This window comes from Engystomops pustulosus, chromosome 11, assembly GCF_040894005.1.
Source record: "Engystomops pustulosus chromosome 11, aEngPut4.maternal, whole genome shotgun sequence".
NCBI lineage: Eukaryota > Metazoa > Chordata > Amphibia > Anura > Leptodactylidae > Engystomops > Engystomops pustulosus.
In genome coordinates, this window is record NC_092421.1 from 50,756,657 (window position 1) to 50,782,722 (window position 26,066).

At 43.2% G+C, this 26,066-nt stretch overlaps 1 protein-coding gene across 8 annotated transcripts in view; it reads left to right on the forward strand.

The window, feature by feature from the left end:
* The first annotated feature begins 1,875 nt into the window (after nt 1-1,875).
* The window catches only part of ATE1 (arginyltransferase 1), a 59,859-nt gene continuing 35,668 nt past the window's right edge, over nt 1,876-26,066 (forward strand). The window contains exons 1-8 of one of the 8 annotated variants that reach the window (XM_072131036.1): nt 1,876-2,119; nt 5,925-5,988; nt 7,677-7,739; nt 8,291-8,394; nt 12,044-12,280; nt 16,019-16,239; nt 19,373-19,501; nt 22,325-22,453. In XM_072131036.1, coding sequence (XP_071987137.1) covers nt 2,035-2,119; nt 5,925-5,988; nt 7,677-7,739; nt 8,291-8,394; nt 12,044-12,280; nt 16,019-16,239; nt 19,373-19,501; nt 22,325-22,453 — 1,032 coding nt within the window. In that variant the 5' untranslated portion in view covers nt 1,876-2,034. Of the gene's footprint in view, nt 2,120-2,240; nt 2,426-2,703; nt 2,827-5,924; nt 5,989-7,676; nt 7,740-8,290; nt 8,395-12,043; nt 12,281-16,018; nt 16,240-19,372; nt 19,502-22,324; nt 22,454-26,066 lie in introns of those variants that run through there. The other 7 variants (XM_072131035.1, XM_072131039.1, XM_072131040.1 and 4 more) reach the window with 7 other exon arrangements.

A 26,066-nucleotide genomic window follows, 5' to 3' on the forward strand; every position in this document is an offset into this window, starting at 1 on the left:
TCACTCCTCCATAAATGTTTGTGACCATTATCCTTTAAGGCGTCCTGAGGTGACTACCTCATCACTGAGACCCCCACCGATCAGCAAGTTAGGCCCTATCCTGTGGATAGGGCCTAACTTTGAATCATGGGAAAACCCCTTTAATGTCAGATTTGTGCAGAATTCAACAGAGAAATATATTTTAAAAAACCCACAAGATTATTACATTTGAAGCGTGGAGATATACAGTTATACAATACACTGAAAATCACATGGACTTATTGCTCTACTGCATAATGCCGCACTTATTTAATATCTCTGCAGTCCTGAAGGTAAATGCATTATGTGATTTTAGGGACAGTACTCCATGTTTTGTTGATTTGTGTAAACCATTAAGAGCTTCTGAGGAAATTGGAAGATCATTTATTAATCTTTTTCTTAGGAGCATTTATAGCATTTTCACAATGCCCAGACTTCATATGGTATGTATAGTCAGCTAAAAGGTGTCACAATTATGAAAAGTATACACAGAGGAAAACATTTATAAATAATTTTGGATGTAGTGTTTTACTTTGGAGTGGTTCTCCGGTATTGGTCTGCTCTGGAGTCTCCTGTAATGGTAGTCTGCTCTGGGTTATTTATACATTATTCATTATTGTATTCTTTGAACATCACAATTATTATAAATAATTGTCTGGTCTGGGGTCTGCATCTGTTATTGTCTAAATGATGGCATGGGATTTAGGGTTCAGGTTACTGATGCAGCCCCTGAAGTGGAGATTTTTCTTACCTGACCAATAAAGGTTGTGCAATCCTGAACTTTATTGTTTTTGCACTAGATTTATCAGTGAATGGAGCTGAATGATAAATCTGGTGTAATATAGGACTGTTTAGATGTCATTTGCACCTCATCTTTAATTTGCACAAGAAAACTGCCAAAATGTTGTCCCATTTCTGGTGCTCAGACTTTCCCACAAAATGGACTCATCTTTTCCAAGGCCTTGTTCTGATTTTCAAAAAACTTTTTAAAAACACGATGGTGCATTTACTCGTCTAAGATGCAGTTTTTGATGTCCAAACAAGGAGTGGAGTTAAAAAAGAGGAGTAGCACCACTTCATGATATGTTCTCACCCCTTGTGATCCACAACTGCTTTTTGCTTTGAGAACTGCATCTGTAAAAACTGAATGTGTGAATGTACTCTTAAGGGCTTATTCACATGGCCGTCTGCAGGGACGTACATGCGGCCGCATGTACTTCCCCATAGACGGCAATAGTGGCGCGGCGCAGATATGGTGCCACACGTGTGGCACTGATCCGGCCCGCACACAGCAAAAAGACAAAGCATGCTCTATCTTTTGGCGTGTGTGCGGCCGTGCACCGCTATTCTCTATGGAGGGAGGAGGGGTCACCTCCTCCTCTCCAGTGCACGGCGGGCATACCGCGTGTGAATGGACCCTAATAAGGGGTTTGGTCCGTTTTTGGATCAAATTAGGACAGAATTCTGTTGCAAACAGTTTGACAAATCTTTCCCCTTTGAGCTCAGGTTATCGGTATCTGCCACAAAAACATGGGTGTGATCTAAGGGGCTCTTTCACATGCTGCGTAACCTCAGCATGTGATCAAGACTAAAGCCTTTGAAACGCGTCAAAAACGCATCGAAAAATGTGGCGCAACGCATCTTGTGAAGCACCATCAGTCAATGATGTCTATTAAAACTTATATTGCAAGGTTTTATAGAAAGATACTGCATAACAAATGAAATAACAAATATATAAAAAAATACTAATTACAATACAATTGAAAAGTAGCAGTTTTTGGCTGCGGGGTGGAGCTGTCGGCGCTGGCCAATCAGATGCTTGCTTACTCCGGGTACCTCAGCCTTTTGGAGTAACAGGTGCCGTGTGATTGGTGGCAGAGGGCAGCGCTAGATCTCCAGGAACCTTGTAGAGTATAGCTGCGTGCAGCGCATCACCTGGCGCTGCAGCTCTGCGAGCAGTGGTACAGCCCACTCCCCCCTCCGGCATAGGGTGGTTTGCCCACTACAGGTGCGGGAATGTACTCCATACTCGAGTACCGGGGACTGCGCGAGGGGTCTTCGTGTGGATACTGCCGCCTACAAGGAGGCAAAGCTTCTCACGGTAAGTGCCCCTATCACATGTACATAAACACTATAGTCCAAGCGTTGCTGTTGGGTGAGATAGAGGCCAACACCCATATGTAAAGTGTCGTAAACTAAGCGGACTCCTGCCAGTAGTAATGATGGCGGCTGTGCATGCTACGGTCCGGGTATTGCGCATGCGCGCTACCGGCTATACTCTGCACTAGAACAGGGAGGAAGATGGCGGCTGCCGGCGGAGGATCGCTAAGTATCCTGGAGTACTTCGGTGGGGAGGATGGAAACCGCTGCGGTTATTGTAAGAGCGAAGCCGGGAACATGTCTCATGGTGAGGAACCGAGCGTCACGGCTTGTTATGCGGTAGGCCGGCCATAGGGGGCGGATGTGAGAAGTAAGGCGTGTCCTGTAATTAGCCCATGACCTCCCCTAGGAGTTGCACAGCTGAGGGGCTCCATCTGCTGTATATGGGGCTCACGTCACGTGACCGTGGTGTCATCAAGATTCAAAATATGCAACTTTATTGTATTTGCCCAAAACAATTCCTGGTTATAAACTTTGTCATCATTCACTTTTTTCCATGGCATTTTGCACTGCTTTTCCCAATACACAACAGTCCTGGTGGGCAGCAGACAGTGATGATCCCCCAAAGTTTGGCCTGTTGGGATTCGCCCTTGTAGAAATACTTGTATGTCTGCAGCTGATTGTCTAATGTGAACTGGGTCAGACCAGGTGATATAATGTTCTTTATGTCCTATCTGCAGGCAGCATGTTATAGAGCAGGTTATTCACAGTGTCCTATCTGTTATCTATCATGTTATAGAGCAGGATGAGCTTATTACTGTATATAATGTACTTACTGCTCAGCCCCTCCTGCTCTATAACATGCAGCCTGCAGATAGGACACAACCTGCTCAGCTCCTCTTGATCTATATGCAGGCCGCATGCTATAGAGCAGGAGGGCCTAAGCAGATTGTGCATAGAGTCCTATCTGCAGGCAGCATTTTATAGAGTAGCAGGAGCTGAACAAATTATACTTGGGATCCTATCCGCAGGAGGCATGTTAAATAGCAGTAAGAGCTGAGCAGATCGTACGTAGTGTCCTATCTGTAGGCAGCATGTTATAGAGCATGGTAATATGCTTCCATGTAACCATGTACTACCAGCAGCTTCTGCTCTACAACATGCCCATCTGTGGATCAGATTCATGTGACTGGTTCCCATAAAATCTTTGAAGAATCTAATGTTTTTCTGCAGGTTTTGCATATTAATCAAGACATTTTTGCTTCAACATTGCTTGACTTAAGTAGCCATGGCTTGTTCATTATTAGGCTAGTTTTAGACTGGTGTATTCAGTTCATGAAGTATTGGCTATATTTCCTTGAAGGGGTTTTCCCATGAAGCAAGTTAGGCCCTATCCACAGCTCCTTAGTTTATCTCGGGGAAAGACGAACAGTCTTACTGAGGTCCATTGGATCTCTTGTTCTATTGATTTCTTGGGGTCCCATTACTTAGACCCCCACCAATCAGCAAGTTAGGCCCTATCCTGCGGATAGGTTTAATGGGAAAACTCCTTGAATACTACCCTATAATGTGGACTACCTGCATCATAGACCCCCTCTTTAAAGGTCTGGTCACAAATACCTCTTGGGTACGAGGTGGGCCTGGGACTGATCACGGATCTGTTTCTATGGATTCATATGTGATCGGTAACCAGAACCCAGTGTCTTGCATTAAAACAATGCAAGACACCGGGTTCTGGATACCAATTTCTAGCATTTACATGGAAACGCATACGTGATGGGGCCAAGGCCTGCCCCTGTATCCTAGCTCTGCATGTGTAAACGCGGCGCTAGCGATACGTGTGACCGTACCCTAATGCTAGGAGCTCCTGCCTGGAGGACTGATGTCTAGTCATATAATCATGACTGTATTAAGTCCCTAGAGAGGGTTTAATCCTTGGAAGCATCGCTCGTATTTGTGTTTCATGGATTGAACGTGCCCTATGGAGCCTGCCTTACTATATATTCAATGCTGATAAGCAGAGGATTAGCTACATTGTATTAGAATCGGCCAATTTTGCTGCCAATTTAATCACTTGGCACAGACTTCCAAGCAAATATTACATTATAATTCCTGACCTTATTGATTGCTTGCAGACCGTGGTTAACCCAATACACACATCTTCTAGTTGATTTGTAGATCATATATGCAGATATCTATAACAATATCTATCCAGAAGTATTTTTCACGGTATCTATCACGTACATAAATATTTTGCAGAATATTGTGAAATAGAGGAATTATGACGTACATACACACTCACGTGAACAAGCTGGAATACATTCGGTGCTGATGTCTAATGGGAATAAATGTGGACACAGCTGTTGTGTGGGAATTGTAAACTACAAAATGCAGGCTGCAGGGACCATGTCTATATTTTATGTTATATGCTCATCATTGCGGATGTAGTGAGGAAATTGTGTCTATGGTTTGTGGCACTCTCTAATGAAAGGGAACTTGTCGCCAGATTTTCTCCCATTAAACTACCGGCCTCCTTAGGTCAGGTGTGAAATATGTCCTTTCTAGAATTCCCTCTTTTATGTGAAATCTCAAACGTTTACATGTGTTAAAAAAAAAAATAGTCATCTGGAAATGAGCAGAGGAGAGTCATATTTTACCTGAGATGAGTCAAGTTTAAAAGTTCACTACAGACACCCCTATCTTCGGTCCTATAATATTTAACAACATGCTTTTAAAAATATGAATCTAATCTTTCAGATCGGCCTTGTGGTTCTGTGAGCTACAGAACAGGAGGTATAGTCAGGTAAACTAGCAAGCAATAGGATCTTTATCTGCAGCTCACTATATTTTTTGCTTCCTGTATCTCCGGTTCTGTAGTTCACAACAAGCCTGTTGCAATCTGAAATATGAGATTCTTCGTTTTAATGTGACACCAAAAGTATTTTTCTAGGTATTATAGCACCGCGTCTACAGTGCACTCCCTCTTCCGCTCTGGTAAAATATGACCCTTTTCTACTCATTGCTACATGACTTTGAAGGATATATTTACATTTTTTTTATAGTTAAATGGTTGAGATTTATTTAAATGGGGTAACGTGGCAACAGAGTCCATTTAAACTGATTTCCAGGATGAAGACATTGATGATCTATCCTCAGGATAAGTCCTTAGTATTAAAATGGTGACAGTCTGACACGCAGCTGTTATTTGTGGTCAGTCCACAGAGAATAGAACAGGAAGCATACAAGCTATCTGTGTAGTGGCCAAACCTAGTCACTGCAGCTCAACTCCTATTCAGGTAAATGGGAGCGGTTGGACAGTGAGCTGGCTTGGCCACTGCACTGTTATTGATGACATTTGGAAGGATTGATTATCAATTTGTTAAACCTGTAAAACCCCTTTTTTATAAGAGAGAAATATCTTTTCTTCTAGTAAGACACCCCAAATTCACCATAAATGGCATCTACCACTTTGAAGGATTAAATGCATCTGGTGGCTGCTTGGTCTAAGTGGTCTTATGCTTTTTATTAGGAAACATTACTACATATAGGTCATTGTATATTATGACTGTACTTATTGAGGTTTGGCCATGGAAACGTCATTGATGATATTCGGGGAATCCCATCACATCACACAAAGTGAACATTGTTCTTGTAAAAGTTTCAGGTAAAGTTTTGTGGATATTTTATTGTAACTTTTACAAACTTTGCACCAGGATTTGTTAAATAAAACTTTGTTCTGAACGTTACAATATAATATTGGCGCAGGTCTGCTCTGTCTCACCATGGTTCTCTCTCTGCTCCTCCAGGCATGTGGGCGCACTCTCTGACTGTCCAAGATTACCAAGACCTGATAGACAGAGGATGGAGACGGTAAGCAGAGGCCGTGTTGGGGCTGCTCCATAATTAGTCCTGTTTTTTTTTAAATTCTTCCTGGATAATTATAAAGTCCATATTGTTGTTGTTCGTGTAGCTCCGGCTTTGTTTCAGGGGCACAGATCTTCCTACCCACCCCTCTTCCTGTCTTTGTGTTCTTTGTAATCTACACTCTCTGATGGCCCGTCTCTCTTGACTTCTTCAGATCTTGAACTGGATAATTCACTAATGACTGATGTTCATTGTCTGTTCTTGTGCTTGGAATATAGCTAGCCATCAGAAGATGACGAAAACACAAGCTGCACTGAGTTTATAGGGAAACTGTCACCCATTTTGAGCACCCATAGCCCCCACAGAGCATAGTACATACACTGCCAAAGAGTTTTTGTATAAAAAAGGTTTTGCAGAAAAAAAGATCTCTTGTATAGTACCTTTCAATGACATGTGCTCTGTGACTAGGCACTCGTCCCTAGGAGTATCTATAGAGGAGAATTTTCTCTCTGACTTGCACACTCTACTGTTTTCCTGGTCACTCTAGAAGTTGAAAGATGAGTGTTGCCATTTCTCATCTTATTCCTCTGATCTGTAGCGAGGGAGTTTTCACTACTTAGCATGTCCATTAGGTGCAGCCACATTCACCTCAACTAAAAGCCTGGATCAGGTGTACAGAACTCACAGCTGATGGACCACCTGCATCAAGCCTCGAGTTGCGGTATGCACCCTGCTAACAGAAGGGGTCCAATGAGCGCTTCCGTAAAGGATGAAAGTGTTCATTGGTGGAAGAGTCTGAGTGCAGCTGAAACGTTCTCGCCTCTTCCGGGTCCTCTCCTACCACTCCACTCTGGGGTCTAACTCCTGACACTGGTCATGTAGCTACAAATATGTTCTGCTCCCAGGTCCTTTCCTGCTCCTAGAACAACTCCGCTCTACATCCTTATGTCAACCCATACAACCAACTCAGGACAGGGAGCAGAGCAGTACAGCACCTGGATGATAGAAGAAGCCGCACTGTGGTGCAAGGAGCAGAAGAGGAGTCAGGAAAGGAAATAATCTGTCCGCTCTGTGGTTTCCAGCTTTAATATTGTCTGCTCTGGGGTCTCCATTTTTAATGTCTGCTCTGAATGCAGTGCTGTATTTGGTTTCTGGGGTGGTATTTATTGCTATACTGTGTTATGAATAATTTCTGGGGCAGTTTGTTCTGTACTGTGGTTGTTGGTGCATCTAGGGTGTTATTTACAGCTGTGGCCCCACCAGTTGAGCTGTATGACAATGCGGTTCTTTGATCGATAAATGTTGTTCACCTCTGACCTAAGTTTTTATATCCGGTATAGAACAGACTTTTAATCACGACTTCACCAAAATGGTCACCATTTTGGACTCTACAACCCTGGTTAGGAGGCCTGAATAGTTAACCTCTTTCCAAATTCTGGAAGGAAACCCTTTTTTTGTATACGTCGGGAGCAAGTCAAAATGTTCAGAGATTCCAATTTTCTGTGTCCGTCATACACTCAAATACCTTAGGAAACCTAGAAAGAACAACTGCTGGCGCTACTTCCCATCCGCACAGATCCTTGTACTGACATTTTCCGTCATGTGGAATGTCCCTGTTTACAGAAGGGGAGCATTTGCTTATTTTTCTGCACTTTTATTTGGTCCCAGAATTGTTTGTATCTTTTGTTTTGTAGGAGTGGGAAGTATGTGTACAAGCCTCTAATGAGCCAGACCTGCTGCCCACAATACACCATAAGGTAAGACTGCTACGTGCGTTTAGAGGCCACCCGCACACTGCACAGGCCTGACATGAGAACTTTAGTGTATGGATGGACAGCTTTAGGAAATGTGGCGTCTGTCTGTTCTCATGCAATGTGCTCAGATTTCCCCATCTGCATCAGAACTGAATGTACACACCACCGATAATACACCGCTGAACAACGCACTGCAGTTGGGTATTGAGAACCCTATTTTAGTTGGGGGGTCACAATAGATTATATATTACTGTTACATAGATATTTAGTGGGGGGATTTATCAGAAGTGTATGAGAGCAAAACTGTTCTAGTTGCTCATGGTTACCAATAATCAGAGCTCGGCTTTCATTTTTCCACAGCTTTTTATAAGCAACTAGAACAGTTCTGCTCTGACACTTCTGATAAATCTCCCCCAATGTCCTTTGCATGACAGCACCTTTAAACATTGTACAGTTTTCAGGTTTGTCACTGGTTATTGAATATTGAGCATCGCGAACCCTTCTTGGAAGACTTGTGCCCATTTACTTACAATATTGTGTATCGTTGATCACAGATTATCTGCAGTGAATTACCAACTCAACAAATCCCACAAGAAAGTCCTCAAAAAGATGCAAAGGTTTCTGCAGGATGGAGAAGTGTCTCATTCTGCCAATGATGGTAAGCGTTACATCTTGTTCTTTCGCTCAAATCCATTTACCGTATTTTTCGGCCTATAAGGCGCACCAAAAATCCTTTAATTTTCTCAGAAATCAAAGGTGCGCCTTATAGGCCAGTGCGCCTTATATATGAACTTATACAGAAATGTACTACAGACAAGATGTACTGTACATTTACCAGTGTTTAATAGCTCCATCCCCAGAAATTTCCTGCACCTTCCCACACAGTATACAGGGTCCTTAGCTCCTGAAGTGCCCTGGCACCACAACTAACATTGTGCCCATCCTGCCCTCCCCTAGCACGGAGAGACCGGAGCTGCCATAGTGCCGACCACGAGGCAATCATCATCAGTAAACAATCCCCCATACCTGACAGCCCTGTAACAGGAGCCACAGGGAACCCCACAGTAATAACACCCTGGCTGAGGAGGGAAGGAGAAGGGGCAGAGGGAGACCGCTTAACCCCTGCTGCATCACCCTGCATTAACCCCCAGCAGCCATACCTCTGAGATCGGAGCTCTGTCACACGCTGAAGACAAGTTTCCCAGAAAGTGTAGCTGGCTTGAACTGTGCACAGGTCTGCCACCTGATGGTCATTTTTAGGTACTGCATTTGATCCTGCGCCTTATACTCCAGTGCGCCTTATATATGAACCTAGATGTCTTAGCAGGCATTTATTAGAGGTGCGCCTTATAGTCCAGTGCGCCTTATAGGCCGAAAAATACGGTATATTAAAGATTTAAACCAGTCTCTTGTTTCATTTTTGTAACAAAAGAAAAAATGCAGTACATTACAACATCCCCCCTCAGTTTTTAAATGGAGAGTCCGTACAATTGTAGAAGTCTTCATCTGTAGGCTGTCAAAATATAAATGAACTTGTGCTGTCCCCCAGTAATATTTCCAGCATTAATACACAAAGAAGGAGACATCCCAAAATACAACAGCATTGAATAGTCATAAGTAAGACGTGACACTCATCACGGTCAATAAAGGACTATATATATAGCCTGTTATGTTTGTCTTGTCAATTTGGTTATTAGAATAGGCCCTATCATTATTTTTAACGTTGTCCTAAGATTACGATGTTTTAACCCCTACCCGACATTTAACGTAATAGTACTGCATCGCGGGAGGTGCATTCCCGCAAAATGCTATTACGTCAAACTTCTGTCCCCGGCTCCTGAATGGAGCCGGGGCCAGAAGCTGCGAGTGTCGGCTATATATTATAGTTGACTCCTGCCTCTAACACTCGCGATCGGAGATTTCTCCGATCGTGGGTGTTAACCCCTAACACGCCGCGGTCGTGTTGACCGCGGCTTGTTAGAGGCATTTCACAAGAATCGGACACTGCATGCTCAGTGTCACATAATACAGTGTAATACATCTGTATTACACTGTGTAAGGTGAAGAAGAGCTTGAACAAGCGATCCGTGGATCGCTTGTTCAAGCTAACCTGTAAAAGTGAATAAAAACATTAAATAAAAACATTTTTAATAAAAAGAATTAATTAAATAAAGTTGAAGTCCCCTAAACACAAAAATTCCCTATACACATGTAGTAAGGTAAAAAAACACAAAATTGCCAAAAACCCCCCACATATTTGGTATCGCCGCGTCCGTAACAATCTGTATAATAACTCAGAAACATTATTGGGCTAGCTTGATGAACGCCGTAAAAGCAAAACACGAAAAACTCGCCAAAAAAGTAAATTTTTCATAAAATCTCTTCACAAAAATGTTCTAAAAAGTTATGTGCGCCAAAATGGTACCAATTGAAAGGACAACTCCACACGTAAAAAAATAAGCCCTAAACCAAAAAATATTAAAGTTACGTCTCCGAAAAGATGGCGATGCAAAAACAAATGAGATTTTCTCTATATTAGTTTTTCTCCAGTAAAATTGTAAAAATAAATGAAAAACTATATAAATGAGGTATCACCGTAATCGTAGTGACCTATAGAATAAAGATAGTATAGTATTATTAGTGTACGGTGTACGACCCCCAAAAAATACAAAAAGAAAGGAAACCAAAATTGACAATTTTCTTTTCACCCATACATTGAAGAGTTAATAAAATCTCATCAATAAGCTAATGACCCACTAAAATGAAATATTTGTAAAGTGCATCTCATGTCGCAAAAAATAAGCCCTTATATGTCCAAATTGCCAAAAAAATAAAGATTGTATAGCCAATAAAAAGTGACAATGCATTATCTGTTCTGAATGGCGCAGCTTCCCTTCGATGCCCTGGCGTGTGCCCATACAGCAGGTTACCACCACATATGGGGTATTGTTATACGCGAGAGGGATTGGGTATCAAATTTTGTCGAGCGTTTTGGTATTTTATCCACTGAGAATTTGTACATTTTTTGAAAAACACATTAATTTAGCCAAAAAAAATTTACTTTCAAAATTGTATCCGATTTGGTTTTAACCCCTGTAAAACAATTAAAGGGTTAACAAACTTCATAAAAGTCGTTTTACATACGTTGAGGAGTGTAGTTTCTATAATCGGGTAATTTATGGGGTTTACTTTTGTTTAGGCCTCTGAAAGTGATTTGAAACCTGAGCAGGTCCCCCAATAGCAGGATTTTGCGTTTTTTATGAAAATGTGAAAAATCGCACCTAACGTTCAAAGCCCCATAACATCCTACAAAAATAAGAGTATGCATAAAAAACCATGTCCACATAAAGTAGACATTCGGTTAAAAAACTGGGGAAAGTTGTCAACTGGAGTATAAGCCCTAGGGTAGGAAATGCAGCCGCTACTCTAATAAAATGTCCAGCAGCAGCACCTCGTTAATGAAATGTCCATAGCTTAGCCCCGCCCTTTACAGAAATGTCCACAGAAGATGCCCCCATTGATGAAATGGCCACAGCAGGGCCTTCTTGGAAAAAAATCCTCTATACTCACCTTTGGCTTCTTCTTCCCGACACCTCCTGCCCATGTAGCATGTGCACACACTATAATGTCAAGTGGCCGAGACATAGGGGCTTATTTACTAAGGGTCCGCGGCCACACTTTCGTTGAATTTTCCGGCGTTTTTGGGTTTTGCACATAACGCGACGATAGCGCACAGGGGGCGGTCCTCGACCCGAATGCACATGCATTTCCAGGGAAACGCATGTGCATTCGGGCCAAGTACCGCCTCCTGTGCGCAAGCGTCGCGTTATGAACGGAGGCCTGGCGGAACGTGTGGCCACGGCCTTGTATGTCAAACCGATCCTGTCTGTTCTAATGGGGTCCTTCTTGTGTTTCTCTTGATCATTCGGTTCCTTGAATTGTAGAGGTTGCACACAATGTTTCAAGGTTTTTTTGTATCTGGCTGTAGATGCCGGACAGGTGCACAATTTGTTCCTCAGTTGTGTCTGGCCGGATGCACATGATGGGGTGCGTTCAACATCTGAGGGCTGTAGGAAAAATACTTTTGTGGCCAAAGCTCTCAAACATTGCTGGAGATGCAGAAAACTGATGCAGTAGAGAGTTGGCTGTCGCAACTAAATTCCAACTTTTTTTTCTTCAAGGCACTTTGGAAAACTTAATCCTGCGTTCCTCCCTTGCATTGGTTTTGATTATCTCCCTTTTTGCCTTGCATTATTAAGTCTTTGTGGTAATGTAAAGAAGTAACTCTATTTTTTGTCTTTCTCCAGGTATTTCAGTTGAGCCGATGGACTCTCAGGCGGACAGCCCCGTCTCCTGCAATGTTTCCTGCACTGCGATCCCAAAGGACGAGCTCAAACCATTGAGCGCCGAGGTGGAAGAGACGGAGAAACAACAGGGAGAAAGGGAAACTGAGAAGAGCACTGTGGATGAAGCGCATAAAGAACATGGAGACCCTATAGAAATGGCTAAAGGAAAGACCACTGTTCACTCTATGCCAAAACCAGGTGTGTTGTGTTTGATGTGAAGTTCTGAATATATGAACGGCGAGGGGTTAACATGACCAAGGCATCATCGGCATGGGCTAGTCGACACTCTAAGGCTATGTTCACATCACATCTATCCCTTTTGTTGTAAGTATTCGTGATAGACAGTGATAGTATACGGGATAGAACATATCCAACTATATGTACATACCCTGGAATACATTGTCCTGCTGCACCCCATTGCCCCTGAAAGTGGGAGGAGGAGTTCACATCGGCAGCAACCAGTGATAGACTGCAGCTAATAATATTCAGGGTGTTACTGACCCCATGCTCGGCAAAGGTTGGGGATGGATGCAGCCCCTGTCTCCCATAGTCTATTGCCTCCCTACATCAGTTGGCAGGATAGAAAGATGTAGCTGAGCTTTTTTCATCCTGCATTTTCTGCTGGATGAGATGTATACTGGGCTAATGGAGGCAAAAAGAATGTCCCCACCTGCCAGTATATGTCAACAGATACGTTCAATATATATGCTGGTATATTTCCTGGCACATAACAATGAGCATATCCATAAAATGTGGTGTGAAAGTACCTTAAAGGGGTCGGCCACTCTTAGTTGCCCATTAGTCTTTTTGCATTAATAATAATGCCCGAAGTGATGCATCAGTCCTACTTACATGTGTGCTGTCTGCAGACTCCCCATGGATCTTTGTTTACATGTGTGATCACTGATGAATAGGAGGGACTGAATCGGTAGACTTGTGACTTACCCTGCTCCCTCCCCTATCCGTGTATCTGCCAGTGAGACAGAGAGAGAGAGAGGCACAGTAGGTGATGCCATTAGGACGGACTGAAGGAATGAGGAACAGGAACCTGTATATATACAGTGAGCACAGTGCTTCATCTTGTTGGTAGATGCCCTTTAAATGGAGTGGTGGCCGATTTGTGCACTTTCTCCCTCAAACCCATTCCCCGTCTACGAGTAGCCTGAATTCGGCACTTGTTCAATGAACCCTAATACTTTCTGTGCCTAGGTGTCTAGTGGACAGTCCTATTCCTGAGCCATGATTAACTATTATTTTTGTGTTGGTAAAAAAGAAAGCCCACTATTAGTAGGACCACCTACTGGACCTAAGCAAAGGAAGTGCAGGAATTTAAATGAATAGAATAAAGACTTCCACTGAATCTTTGTGTAGCCAATGTAAAGTTGCATAAATTTGGGTCAGGTCCAGCGCACAAACCAGTGAAGGGAGCATTTTATTATGACAGTAAGAGGGAAACTCTGTTGTGAAATGGCGTAACGAATTTGGCACATCTGCAAACAGCGTAATGGATGATGATGTTTATTCGGTCTTATTGTTAGTCTTATCCACACGTGGCCTCTTGATTTTACAGTAACTTGTCACTCGCATGGATTTATGAGGCTACAGAAGTGCGTCAGAATTGAGCCATAGTTCCTAGTCTTGCACATTATGCCCCTGTTGCAGCCAGGAAATGTAAAAGTCTGATGATGCAGTGTGATTTGGTCTAGAACTTTGCATCCCTCTCTTACAACCTAGACTTTTTGGATCTATGCACGTGCTTTCCTATCATTGAAGCCTAGTGGCTGGCTGCAGTAATATATAGTCACCAGTAGGTGGCCATATTGCACTGCCCAGTAGATGTCTTAGGGCTGCAGTGTAAAAAGTCATAGGATGTAGTCACCTAGGTGTATGGTATATGAAAAGAGATACAAAAACCGCCCTAGGGCGGCACAAAGGAGCCCATATCCTGACAATAAGGAGTGGCGATTAAAACTTAACTTTTATTTATGAGCTAAAGTATATAATATAGGGTATGAATAGATACTTGGTGCTCAAAACAGAATTCGTGATTTAAAAGCACAAGTGTCCTAAATGAGGTGGCCTTAGGGTATAGGATCGTAGATCTGTGTATATAGTAACATCGGAGTGGGCTGGACTCGGGTAGTGATAGCTAGTATGGCAGATATACAAACCTGAACGCTATGGGTTATTATCATTTAAACCCAAGCGTTGATTCCTGTGGTATGGGATCAGTGAGATCCCAGACTTATACAGGAATCTATTGCGGTATCCACAGCCCACAAGACCCTAAGTCTATCCAGCCTACAAAACCAAGGTACCACCCCTAGATAGGACCACTGCAATTTAAAATAAGAAAAGAAATTAGCCCCCCGACATGTTTCGCCAGTGACCTGGCTTCATCAGGGGTCGGGCTAATACTAATCGGCGGCGCTGTCTCGCCGGGTATATAAAGATCTTAGCCCCTCCCCTCTGAGGGTATTTGACCTATGGGTGAGGCGGTTGCTCGCCGCCACCTTCTTTTCTAAAGTGATTGAAGTGTAACAGAGGTGGGTGGAGCCGAAATCCGTGCCAATGGAGCGGGGCCAGGGGTGGTGCTACCTCAGACAGCTGGCGATGACACTCACCAATCCCTGCGAGCGAGTGTGCGCATGACAGGTTCGGCAGTGTTGATTCAGCGGTGAAGACGACTGCGCATGCCCAGGTACTTTGCCTCCGGAGTACGGCCGGCGGAGAGATGCTGTCAGCAATAGAGCTGACTGCGCACGCTCAGGCACTCTGTCCACAAACGCCACGGTGGAGATCAGGCAAAATGCACCCATCCGCTAGGTTAGGTAGGTATACTTCTGAGCATTTCCCATATAATATCCTAGGTCAGTAAAATTATATGGGAAATGCTCAGAAGTATACCTACCTAACCTAGCGGATGGGTGCATTTTGCCTGATCTCCACCGTGGCGTTTGTGGACAGAGTGCCTGAGCGTGCGCAGTCAGCTCTATTGCTGACAGCATCTCTCCGCCGGCCGTACTCCGGAGGCAAAGTACCTGGGCATGCGCAGTCGTCTTCACCGCTGAATCAACACTGCCGAACCTGTCATGCGCACACTCGCTCGCAGGGATTGGTGAGTGTCATCGCCAGCTGTCTGAGGTAGCACCACCCCTGGCCCCGCTCCATTGGCACGGATTTCGGCTCCACCCACCTCTGTTACACTTCAATCACTTTAGAAAAGAAGGTGGCGGCGAGCAACCGCCTCACCCATAGGTCAAATACCCTCAGAGGGGAGGGGCTAAGATCTTTATATACCCGGCGAGACAGCGCCGCCGATTAGTATTAGCCCGACCCCTGATGAAGCCAGGTCACTGGCGAAACATGTCGGGGGGCTAATTTCTTTTCTTATTTTAAATTGCAGTGGTCCTATCTAGGGGTGGTACCTTGGTTTTGTAGGCTGGATAGACTTAGGGTCTTGTGGGCTGTGGATACCGCAATAGATTCCTGTATAAGTCTGGGATCTCACTGATCCCATACCACAGGAATCAACGCTTGGGTTTAAATGATAATAACCCATAGCGTTCAGGTTTGTATATCTGCCATACTAGCTATCACTACCCGAGTCCAGCCCACTCCGATGTTACTATATACACAGATCTACGATCCTATACCCTAAGGCCACCTCATTTAGGACACTTGTGCTTTTAAATCACGAATTCTGTTTTGAGCACCAAGTATCTATTCATACCCTATATTATATACTTTAGCTCATAAATAAAAGTTAAGTTTTAATCGCCACTCCTTATTGTCAGGATATGGGCTCCTTTGTGCCGCCCTAGGGCGGTTTTTGTATCTCTTTCCAGTAACAAACCCTGCCTGACAATTGGTCCAATTCCTTTTAGTAAAATATGGTATATGAACACACATAAATTATAGGGTCCCTGTTTCCAGGTAAAGGTGCCGATACAACGAGACCACCGTGTCGGAAAGCCAAAGACCTCCGTAAGGAGCGGCGCCTGCAGAAAATGCTTCTTCAAAAGGGTGATCAGACGTCGTCATCAGAGCATCCAGCTGTCACCCCAACTTCATCAAAGCCCAAAGCAAACGGCATCAAATCTATAGAGGATTTCATTGATGTGCCGGACCGGGAAAATGTAGCCCATAGACTCGAGGTAAGCATTTATCCCTACTTTCTTGTTTAGTCTCCTTTTCCATAGTACAGGCTAGGTCCGAGGATACCCCCATGTGTTCAATGTGTGTGAATTGTACATTGCTACTTTGTGTTCTGTGTGTAAAAATCTACTTTCAATAGCACGAACTACAACAAGCCTTGGATTTCTGATCCCCCGTTAATCCTATATCTACATACCCTTGCGATCAGGATTGTCCACACGGGAATCCTAGAACCAGTGGCGTAACTAGAAGCCGATTGGCCCCAATGCAAAGTCTTTGCCATGCCCCTGACTATAATGTATGGTTTATAGTAATAGTCTTCTTATATGGGAAAGTGACAACATAAGGGCCTAAACCTTTTGGGCCCCGATGTGACCTCAACCTCTGCACCCCCTCAAGTTACGCCCCTGCCTTGACCAAATTTGCATGCCCCACATGTGGATTTGCTTATGGATTTTCGAGGACTGTTGTAACTTCAATGAACTAGGACATCTGCAGTACAATGACATGCTGCAGATTTTATATTAATGCTGCCTGTACATTTCCGTGCATGTACATGATTTTTTGCACATCCTATAGTATTCATTGGTACAGTGTTACATAGATTTTCTGCTTTGATAAAGAAAATATATTGGGTAATGAGTATGCTTTACATGCTGGTATCTAGATCTGCCCTTTAAATTATATTGTTGATTCTAGAGATTGACCAAGCTAGATGAAAATCTGTATTAAAGGTACAATGGTGACTTTATCATCCATGGACCATTTAAAGGGGTTGTACCAAGTAATAGTGTTAGCCACAGGGTAGAGGATCAAAATCTGATTGGTGGGGGTCAACCATTGAATTCCCCCAGGATCACTACAAAGGGTGTCTCTACTGAATGGAGCTGCAGGTTGTGTATGTGTCCTGCCACTCCACTGCTTATAGGAGCTCTATAAGTTGCTTAGTTTTCTCTCTTGAACAGTATGGGAATGGGAGTTCCCCCTATTGCCCAGTGTAAAATCTGAGACTCCTATAGCATTGAATGGACCCCTGTCCTCTTGATTAGTGCTGGTCCCAGCAGTCGGAGTGTCTTGTGATCGGTGCTGGTCCCAATATTTGGATTGGCTCATGATCGATGCTGGTCTCAGTAGCCGTTCGGATTGGCTCGTGATTGTCACTGGTCCAAGCTGCAGTCAGATTGGCTTGTGAATAGTGATGGTCCTGGCAGTCGGAGTGTCTCATGATCGGGGGTGGTCCCAGCAGTCGCAGGGTCTCATTATCATGGGGGTCTCAGTGGTTGCAGAGAAGATAACAATATAACTAGGTACAATCCCTTTAATGGGTTCGATTTTGAACCATGCTCATTAAATTCTACTGCAGACATTAAGCAATATTTATATTTTATAACTGAACAACTTTCAGTCTTTTTTTTTTTTTTTTGTTTGTTTTTTTTGCCCAGTTTAAAAATCCAGTCAGTTTTTTATGTTGTCTATGTAGTGTAATGTGTTAAGAATAAATACACAACTTCTTGGTTACATTTTCTTTACTTTGTGCAGAGTGTTGCCACCAGGGGGCGATATAATAACTTCTTTTTTACTTTTTAGAAAAATAAATAGCTGTTTTCAACTCCACCTGCAACAATGGAATTCCATGTATAATGTCACTTTTTTGCAACGATTTGTTTTCTATTATTCTTAAACATATTATTGCCATTTTTTTCATTTTTACATTATTTTCTGTAATGCTTCATTTACATTAACTTGTAGGTTCTCCAGTGGATATTGTGTTAATTTATAGTAACTGTACTGGAAAACCACACATGGGAAAGAGGGGCAATTTTTGGAAGATGTTGATTTTTTTTGTTTTGTTTGTTTTTTCTTTTTAATCTTTGCCTTAAAATAATTAGCCTTAAAGGGAACCTGTCACCAGATTTACCCGATTTTAAACTACTATTCACCTCACGTTTGTTTGAAATATGCTTTTGGTGTTTTTAGTAAATATAAAAATCTCAAATCACATCATGGAATGGAATTTTTACCTGCAGCTCATATTTGCAGCTATGCCATCAACTGTCTGATGTAGTTTAAAAGATGAGATTCTTATCTTTAATATGACACCATAAGCATGTTTATAGGTGTTATAGAACTGGAGTTAACGGTGTCTGAAATGACTCTCTCCAGTAGCCTTATCTCAGTGAAAAAATATGACTTGTCTCTGCTCATCTTCACGTGACTTTGGAGGAGATTTATTAGGTAAAGATGTGAGATTTCCCATAAAAGGGAATGCTAGAAAGGGCATTTCATACCCTGCCGGAGGGGGGTTAAATCTGGTGACCGGGTCTCTTTAAGCTCCCAATTGACGCAATTCCGTCATGCATCAATTTCAAATTAAAAAACCTCCCATGTCGCCCATATCTCAACCGACATATCCCCCACCCACCTTCCCCCCCTTAGGAAGTTAAACATGTCTGCCCCGATCCTCACTGGCAAACATTTTTTGGCCAATGTGTACACTATTCTCTATAGGTACATGGGCAGACAGAAATAGGGCTCCTCATTACAGGTTCCTTTTTAATTGACTAATGTGTATATGGCCCCCTGGCTCTCCTCCTGAAGTGGTGGGGGTGATAAAAATGGGTCTAGTTGCAATTCAACTGTTCAATCTCTTTATTTTTTCTTCATTCACTACACGTGAGTCCGGACCCTAAAGCGGACCATTCACTTTAGATAAATGTTGTCTTCCTGACTCTTCTTCAATGTCAGGGAGTTTGGTTTCAATAATCTTGTTCTCGGGGATATGTGTCCCCAGAGGTGACTGGCCATGATTCTATACAGAACACATGCACACTCGGTCAAGTATACATGTGTATGTAGGTGATGGGTTTGGGGTGTAACATCTACGGTTATACTCCTGGTCACAGCATTAACTATTGCTATTTCTTTCCAGGTATTATGAGGAGCCCTAGTGATCAGACTTTAGACGTTCTGTTAATGGTGACCTATTTAATCAAAAAACACCACTGTCTATGTTCTTCCCACGCATTACGATTATGTTTCGGCATTGGCGCCCGTCCTCCTCCTGGGTTGACCGTGTCTCAGAGGGCCCTATGAGTCCTATAACCAATGTATTTTTTTCCACTCCTTTTTAAGGTGAAACTTGTGAGGTCCTGTCCTCCCAGCTCCCAATTCAAAGCAACGTTTCAAGAGTCTTACCAAGTATATAAGCGTTATCAGATGACCATTCACCAGGACCCGCCTGACAAGCCGACTGTGAGCCAGGTCAGAAGACGAGCCACACGGAGGGACCATACACCCAATACAGAGTCCAGGCTCTATAGTATTGATGGGTTGTAAAGGAGGGGATAGCAGCTCCCAAATCTCCCAAATGTAAAAACATTGTTGTGTAGGGCACCTTATACGCTTTCCAGGGATATGATTCCTGTTTCTATTCTTATGCAACTGAGGTTCTGGGTGCACGGGGTGGGGCTGTGACCACTTTTTGTCTTCTACACTTTATTTTTATAGGAGATTTGTGTATGGTTGTGAAGCGAAGAAAGAATAGGTACCCTAGTAGTCACCGCTACACCCCCAGTGCAAGGAGAGCCGTGTATAAGATTGATTGTGGAAATCTTGCACAATATTTGTGTAGCAGGAAAGCTGTTTTTGGAGCTGGTAGACCCCCTTTTGCATCTTTCGTTGACCCTGCCACGTCTGTAATGGGTACAGAGTTATTCAGCACAGCCAGCTATTAGTCACTGCACAAGACCTCGACGGCCCCAGAGCGCTCCAGACACACAGGTACATAGCGTGACCTGCCCGAGATGGTGCCACAAGCAGTATTTGGTTTCCGGCACGGTCCTCAGGCGTACACAAGCCCTGCTATTCCTGGAGCTCGTGCTTCGCTCTGTGCCAGCCAGAATCACAAATGTTCAGGCTAAAAAGCAAAGAAATCTAAACAGGATCTCGATGTTCTGCTCAAATGGCGAGTGACCTTCTTGACTTCTTTTTACACGGCGCCAACCTCACGATACTCATCGCTGAGGACCTGGAGCAGGGCTAACGCTTTCAGTCTCGTTCCATATCATCTCTATTCCATATGAGCTGTTGATTTTATTGTAATATTTAGGCTTTTCTGTCTCTGAGCTGTAATTATTCAGCTACGCTGCCTTGGCGGTATTGTCCGCTGTGTGGGAGAATGGATGTTTTTTGGCAGGTGGAGTTGTGTTGGGCAATGCCTTTCGATGCTGCCAATGGCAATGTAGAGACTTTGTGTGTGATATTTGTTCTTTTTTATGCTTTCCTGTATTATTGTAGAACCAGCTACTCTCAGGTTCCAAGTTTTGTTCTGGTCTCCGTCTAGGAGGTAAACATAACTTGGACTGAAATGTATTGCATTTTCTATAACTGATGTCTTTGTATCGCCCCATATATTTCAAGGCATGCTGGGATACTATGTGGGTAGTGGCAAGTTACATACCAGTTATGTGCCAAAAAAGATCTGTTAGGGTCCACATACTAGGTTAAAAAATATTCATGGAATTTTGGATTCCCTTTTTACAATTTTTTTTTTTTTTTTTTTTGGACTACCGACCGCTTCTCTGTGTCTTCAGCAGGATGGAGAAGTATATATAAAGAGTAGTTATTTTCTGATGTTATGACATAAAAAGTTAATATTTTTTTTTTTTTTTTTTTTTTAGTAAATACAGTTTTACACCACCAACACCATTTCTTTTTTAATGGGAATTGGACAGGCCATCATAGGAGCCCAACAAATTTGCTCTAAAGTATCGCTCCCAGCGGGCCAAAGTTAATGTGGAAGGAATGAAATGTACCTAGTTTATTTAAGGGGGTTACAAGTTGTTTGAGATTCTGCAGACTCCATTTTTTTTTTTTTTTAATTAACAACTAAAAAAAATACTTCTACTTTTACGCTCCCGATCCTGCTCTGCTACCGTTCTGCTACACTCTACTTCTGCACCCGTCCGCCACCCCGCCTTGGCAGAGTGATCATTCCCAGCCATTGCTTTCCAGATTAGGATGGGTGTAGGAAGGGGAGAACAGTAGGGACACAGAATGGCAGTAGCTGGGGATCTGTGCAGGTGAGTATAAGGTCTCAGACTCTAACAAGGATGTCCTCACCTCTCCATTCAGCAGTGGGGTAGGGTACCCTCTTCACCTAATCAATATTGACCCTAGAGGTGGGACCTCCGGCTAACAGACCTTAACGGTTATCCCATATATCTTTTTTTTTTTTTTTTTTATTCTGTTTTGTTTATTCTTCTGTTAACTTCTATAATCTTCTATTACTCCTGCCGATGCAGACCGAGAACATGTGACAACAGTTTTCTTTATATATTTTGCCCTTAACTCTATAAGGTTTGGCAAACATGTGGTGCTAGATCATTGCACCCCAGCCTCCTACCCATGATGGCACAATATGGCTTTGTTACTTTGCAGGTGCAGTGGCGCTATAGGTGGGTGCAGTAATGGCAATAATAATATCGTAATAATATCCAACAAACCTTTACATAAGAGAAAAGTTCTCAAAGGATTGTTCCTAATGGAAATGACATTGGTCACAATCCGTTTGTGGCCCCCTTTGTAGATACGTTGGTCCTAATTCCTTTCCCCTAATGCTCTTCCTCATTTCTTAGCAGCCCACCTCTTACATTTGTAGTGGGGGTGCAGGCATAGGCAGACTTCTATAATCCCTGCTCCTTTACCCCCAATATGTTTTATTGAATTTTTCCCTAATCAAGTGACATGCAGACCACCTCTTAAGAGCTGTAATGAGGAGTTGCCTCCTTCATGACCACCTTTGATCAGTTTCGTGCCTAGCGTCATGCGGGCAGCACTGTATTGGTTTGTGTTTTCCCAGCCTAATAATTTACAGGTAACGCTTTCCAAAGGTGAAACATCTGAAGACGTAGACACTTGGAGCCTTTGTTGTTCTCCGAAGTTTTTTGGGATTGTTATTCTCATGCATTCTTCTTACTGTAGCAGGTGAAAATTTAGCATCTTCATCTAGAGGGACCACTTCAGAAGCTTTGTCCATTGTTGTGTCGTTCTGTAGCTAAGCTTGACTTTCCCTTACCCCTGAAGGTCAAGTTAGTTCCGGCTTCCATGGAGGACCCTGAATTTGTGGCTTCCTTCGATTCTTCAGCCGCTCTTTATGCCAAGTACCAGATGTGCGTCCACAAGGACCTTCCTTATGAATGCGGACCTGAAGAGGTATTGCCTGCCTGCTGTAACTGTATGTTTTGTGTCTGTCCCTTTCCCACCTTCTCTCTACTTTTTCCTTTCCAATTACTCCATGATACGTCATGACCTTTCCCTCACACGCTGCAGCAGCTGTCCCTGCACCAGGGTTACATGGATAATGACTCACATTTTTCCTGTGAAGGTGTATTTGCTCCGGCTTTTCCAGGGTATTTTATGGCCTCCTTTTTTTTTTTTTTTGAAGATGTCCAGATCAGGTTTTACGCACTCTTGCTCGTGAGTCATTTCTGCTTGCAAAGAACAAGGGGGGCCCCATAGATTCATAGGTGTAAATATGACGCAGGGCAATGAATTGCTCTGGGGAACATTTTGAAGGACAACAAACAAGATGCCAAGTAGAAGAAAATGTCTTGTTCACAAGCTGCAGTACCGGATGCATCCATTAGAGACAGTACAGGACTGTAATTGTGCTGCAGCCTATTTAAAGTGGAGGATTATACAGCCAAAGGCCGTCTGCACGTGAGTGTGTTTGTTCTGTGGAAATAGACCCATCAGATCCTATGGACCAAGCACAGTGCAGTGCTTGCATTATACATAAATATTATGCAAGGAGTCCCTGTCTGCTGGCAGTGTTGCAGGGACTCCTTGCATTATATTTCACTATGATGCAAGGACTCCCATCCATTGTACTGTACTAAGTCCATGGGATCAGACCAGCACAAGGTTCTTTTTCAATGGACTGAAGAAATTCCTGTGCAGAGGGGTAAAATACAGGGCCTGTCTGATTTTTTAGCTTTGAAACATAACCCACTAGAAAATACTATTTCATTCAGTATACAACTTACTTACCTGAACTCTTTAAGGTTTTACACTTTTTTTATGCTGGTTGGTTGCGGACAGTCAGTCTACTTTATCCTATTTCTATATTTTACCTCTATGTTCACATCCCCTTGAAATGCAGACAGATAATATTTGTGCAGCAGTGAGATAAAGGTTGGATTGTAAGTTGTGAATACGGAGATGGAAATGGTCCTGATTTTTAAATTATGCTCTGACCTAAAATATAGACATATTCCAAGAACTCTAAAGTTAAATGAGGAATTGGGCAAGTAAACCACTGTGTGATACTAAAAGGTATCCCTTGTCCCTTGGTGCAGCACTCACATCTCTGGTAGTCTCTGTACTGCTGTGGTTGTGGGCCATACCTACCTAAAAGTGCTTGCGGTAGACACTCAAAACAGTAAGTGGCAGCAGCTGCTCCCTGGCACCGAGTACTTGTGGGCGCATGGGAATCCTAAATCTAGTAGTGTCTGAAATGTTCCGTTTGGTGCTTACTACCTACTTAGCGGTAATGCAGGTTTATCAAATGGACCATTGTGACCAAGTTCTTATACACCCAGTCTGAAGAAATTTAGCAGAAAAATTTTTTTGATTTATAGTCCGGCTCATACCCTAGAACACTCTGCTAATGCCACCATATCCTCTTATTGGCTGTAGTTTAGATGGGAATCTTTTTATTTGTGTATCTTTTGAATCCCGATGCCAACTTCAGGTCTCTTGTGCCTACTTAAAGTTTGCTTTGGAAGCCCAGTATGTGGCGGATTTTGGCAGCAGCCCATCAGGGGTTGTCTGCAAAGCCGAGGAAAATTTCATAGCAACCAATAATATCATATTTTTTAGCTCTTTTTCTTTCCTTTTGTAAAAGTTGACTTTTTACAAAAGGCAACTGCTTCTGTTCTATCAGTTTAACTGAAAGGGATTTCCCATTTGCTACATTCTGTGAGTTGAGTTCCATTCTGAGATCTGTGTGTTACATGGTTGCTCCTATTTGCAACCTTTAATAAGACTTACCCTGCAGAGGCTACCCTCTACCCTTTGACACCAGACCTCTATTTAAAGGGAACCTGTCACCTGTTTTAGCTAATTAAACTACCAGCCCCCCCTCAAGTAGTGGATGAAATGTCCTTCATCCCTCTTTAATGTGAAATCTCACTTGTTTACCTTTTAATAATCTCAATGAAATGGAAGTTCATTTCAGAACCGCTATCATCAGTTCTCTAGCACCTAGAACCAGTATCTCATCTTTCGGATTGCATCAGGGTTCTGATTCTGAGATACAGGCAGTTAAAGGAAAAGATGGGAGTTAGATTTTTATATGCACCTTTAAACGAATTTAAAGGAAATCTACTATCAAAATCATGCATTATGGTGGTCATCTTCTTATATTGGTAATGGTAATCTTCCTTCTAAAACCAACTTTTAAAATTATGCTCATGAGTCTGGGTGTTACCAGAGCCCCTCCGCTCTGTAGCTTACAGGCTGTTAGGCGGGGTTAAAGTGTGTACACTGAGGTTATACTTTGGGGAATACTCTCAACTTATACACTTGTCCATAGACATATACTAGCAGATGGAGGCATAATTGTTGCCTTTGTCTGACCAGTATACAACGCATCCATTAAAACAGACAGGATGTAAGGAGGCAGCAAGCTACGTCTGTCCATCCTGCTCTTTCCTGCTGAGCAGCAGAGACCAAAGAAGCCTATAGGGAGCGGATGCAACATGTTGCATCTCCTCATCCACCCCACTGAGTGGATGCAGCGCTCAGCAAGAGGGAGGACGCCGGTGATGTCATTGTCCATATAAGAACAATGACATCAATGGAGAAACACCCCTTACATCGGCAGCAGCCAATCTGGCTGCTTCCGTTGTTCCCTTCTCCCCTTGCATGTAGGGGCTTGGAGGAGTCGCCAGGCGACGTGTCCCACTGTATCAGTAAGGACACGTAGATAATCCGCCGTTCACTGTGCAGGAGCACAACCCCCTCCTCCCCCCCAATGTATGAGAATGCATCATGCAGAAGAAAGGGGAACTCTGGAGAGAACAAGGGGAGGGTGATACAGTGTAACAGCCTGTAAATCTGCAGCCCTGTGGGGCCCTGCTAACACCACACAGAACCCTTCTTGCTCATTAGCTTGATATTAGAAGAAAGGAGGGCATGTATAACAAATAAAAGAAGATTACCGCAGTCACGGTGCCTGGATCTATGAGGTTTTTTTTTTTCATTTTAATGGTAGATTTCCTTTACCTGATCACCAGTTCTGTAGCTCACAGAGCCGCAGGCCTGATGATTCTAAGTGCCATAGAACTGAAGTTGGGATCGCCTGAAGTGATCGCATGTCAGTAGCTCCCACTTTTCACTGTAATTGGTGACTGGCGATGTTAAAGGGATCGTCCTGGATATAACATATTTCTAAAATTCTCTCTATCCTTGTATGTTCTGTTGTGGCTGAGGTGTATTTGTAAGGCTGCCTCATGAGATGGAATTTGGGGTGGAATATGGGGTACTAGAGGCTAGACGAGACCTTTAAATCTCTGTGTATCTTGGTGGGAGAAGGTGAACAAGCGCTCCTCTGTTCTCCTGTACTACATCAGCTCGGGCCCCCCCCCCCTTCTTCACAAGGGGTACATGTTGCGTGCTTTCTAAACCACAGCCACCCGCCAGTGAGACGGAAATGCAGGAGGCAAGCACACCGGGCCCAGCGCGTTCCAGCTCCGAGGGACAATCACAGCTTTGACATTGTGCAGTAACAGCATGTGCAGGGATGCTGGCCAGCATAGTGATG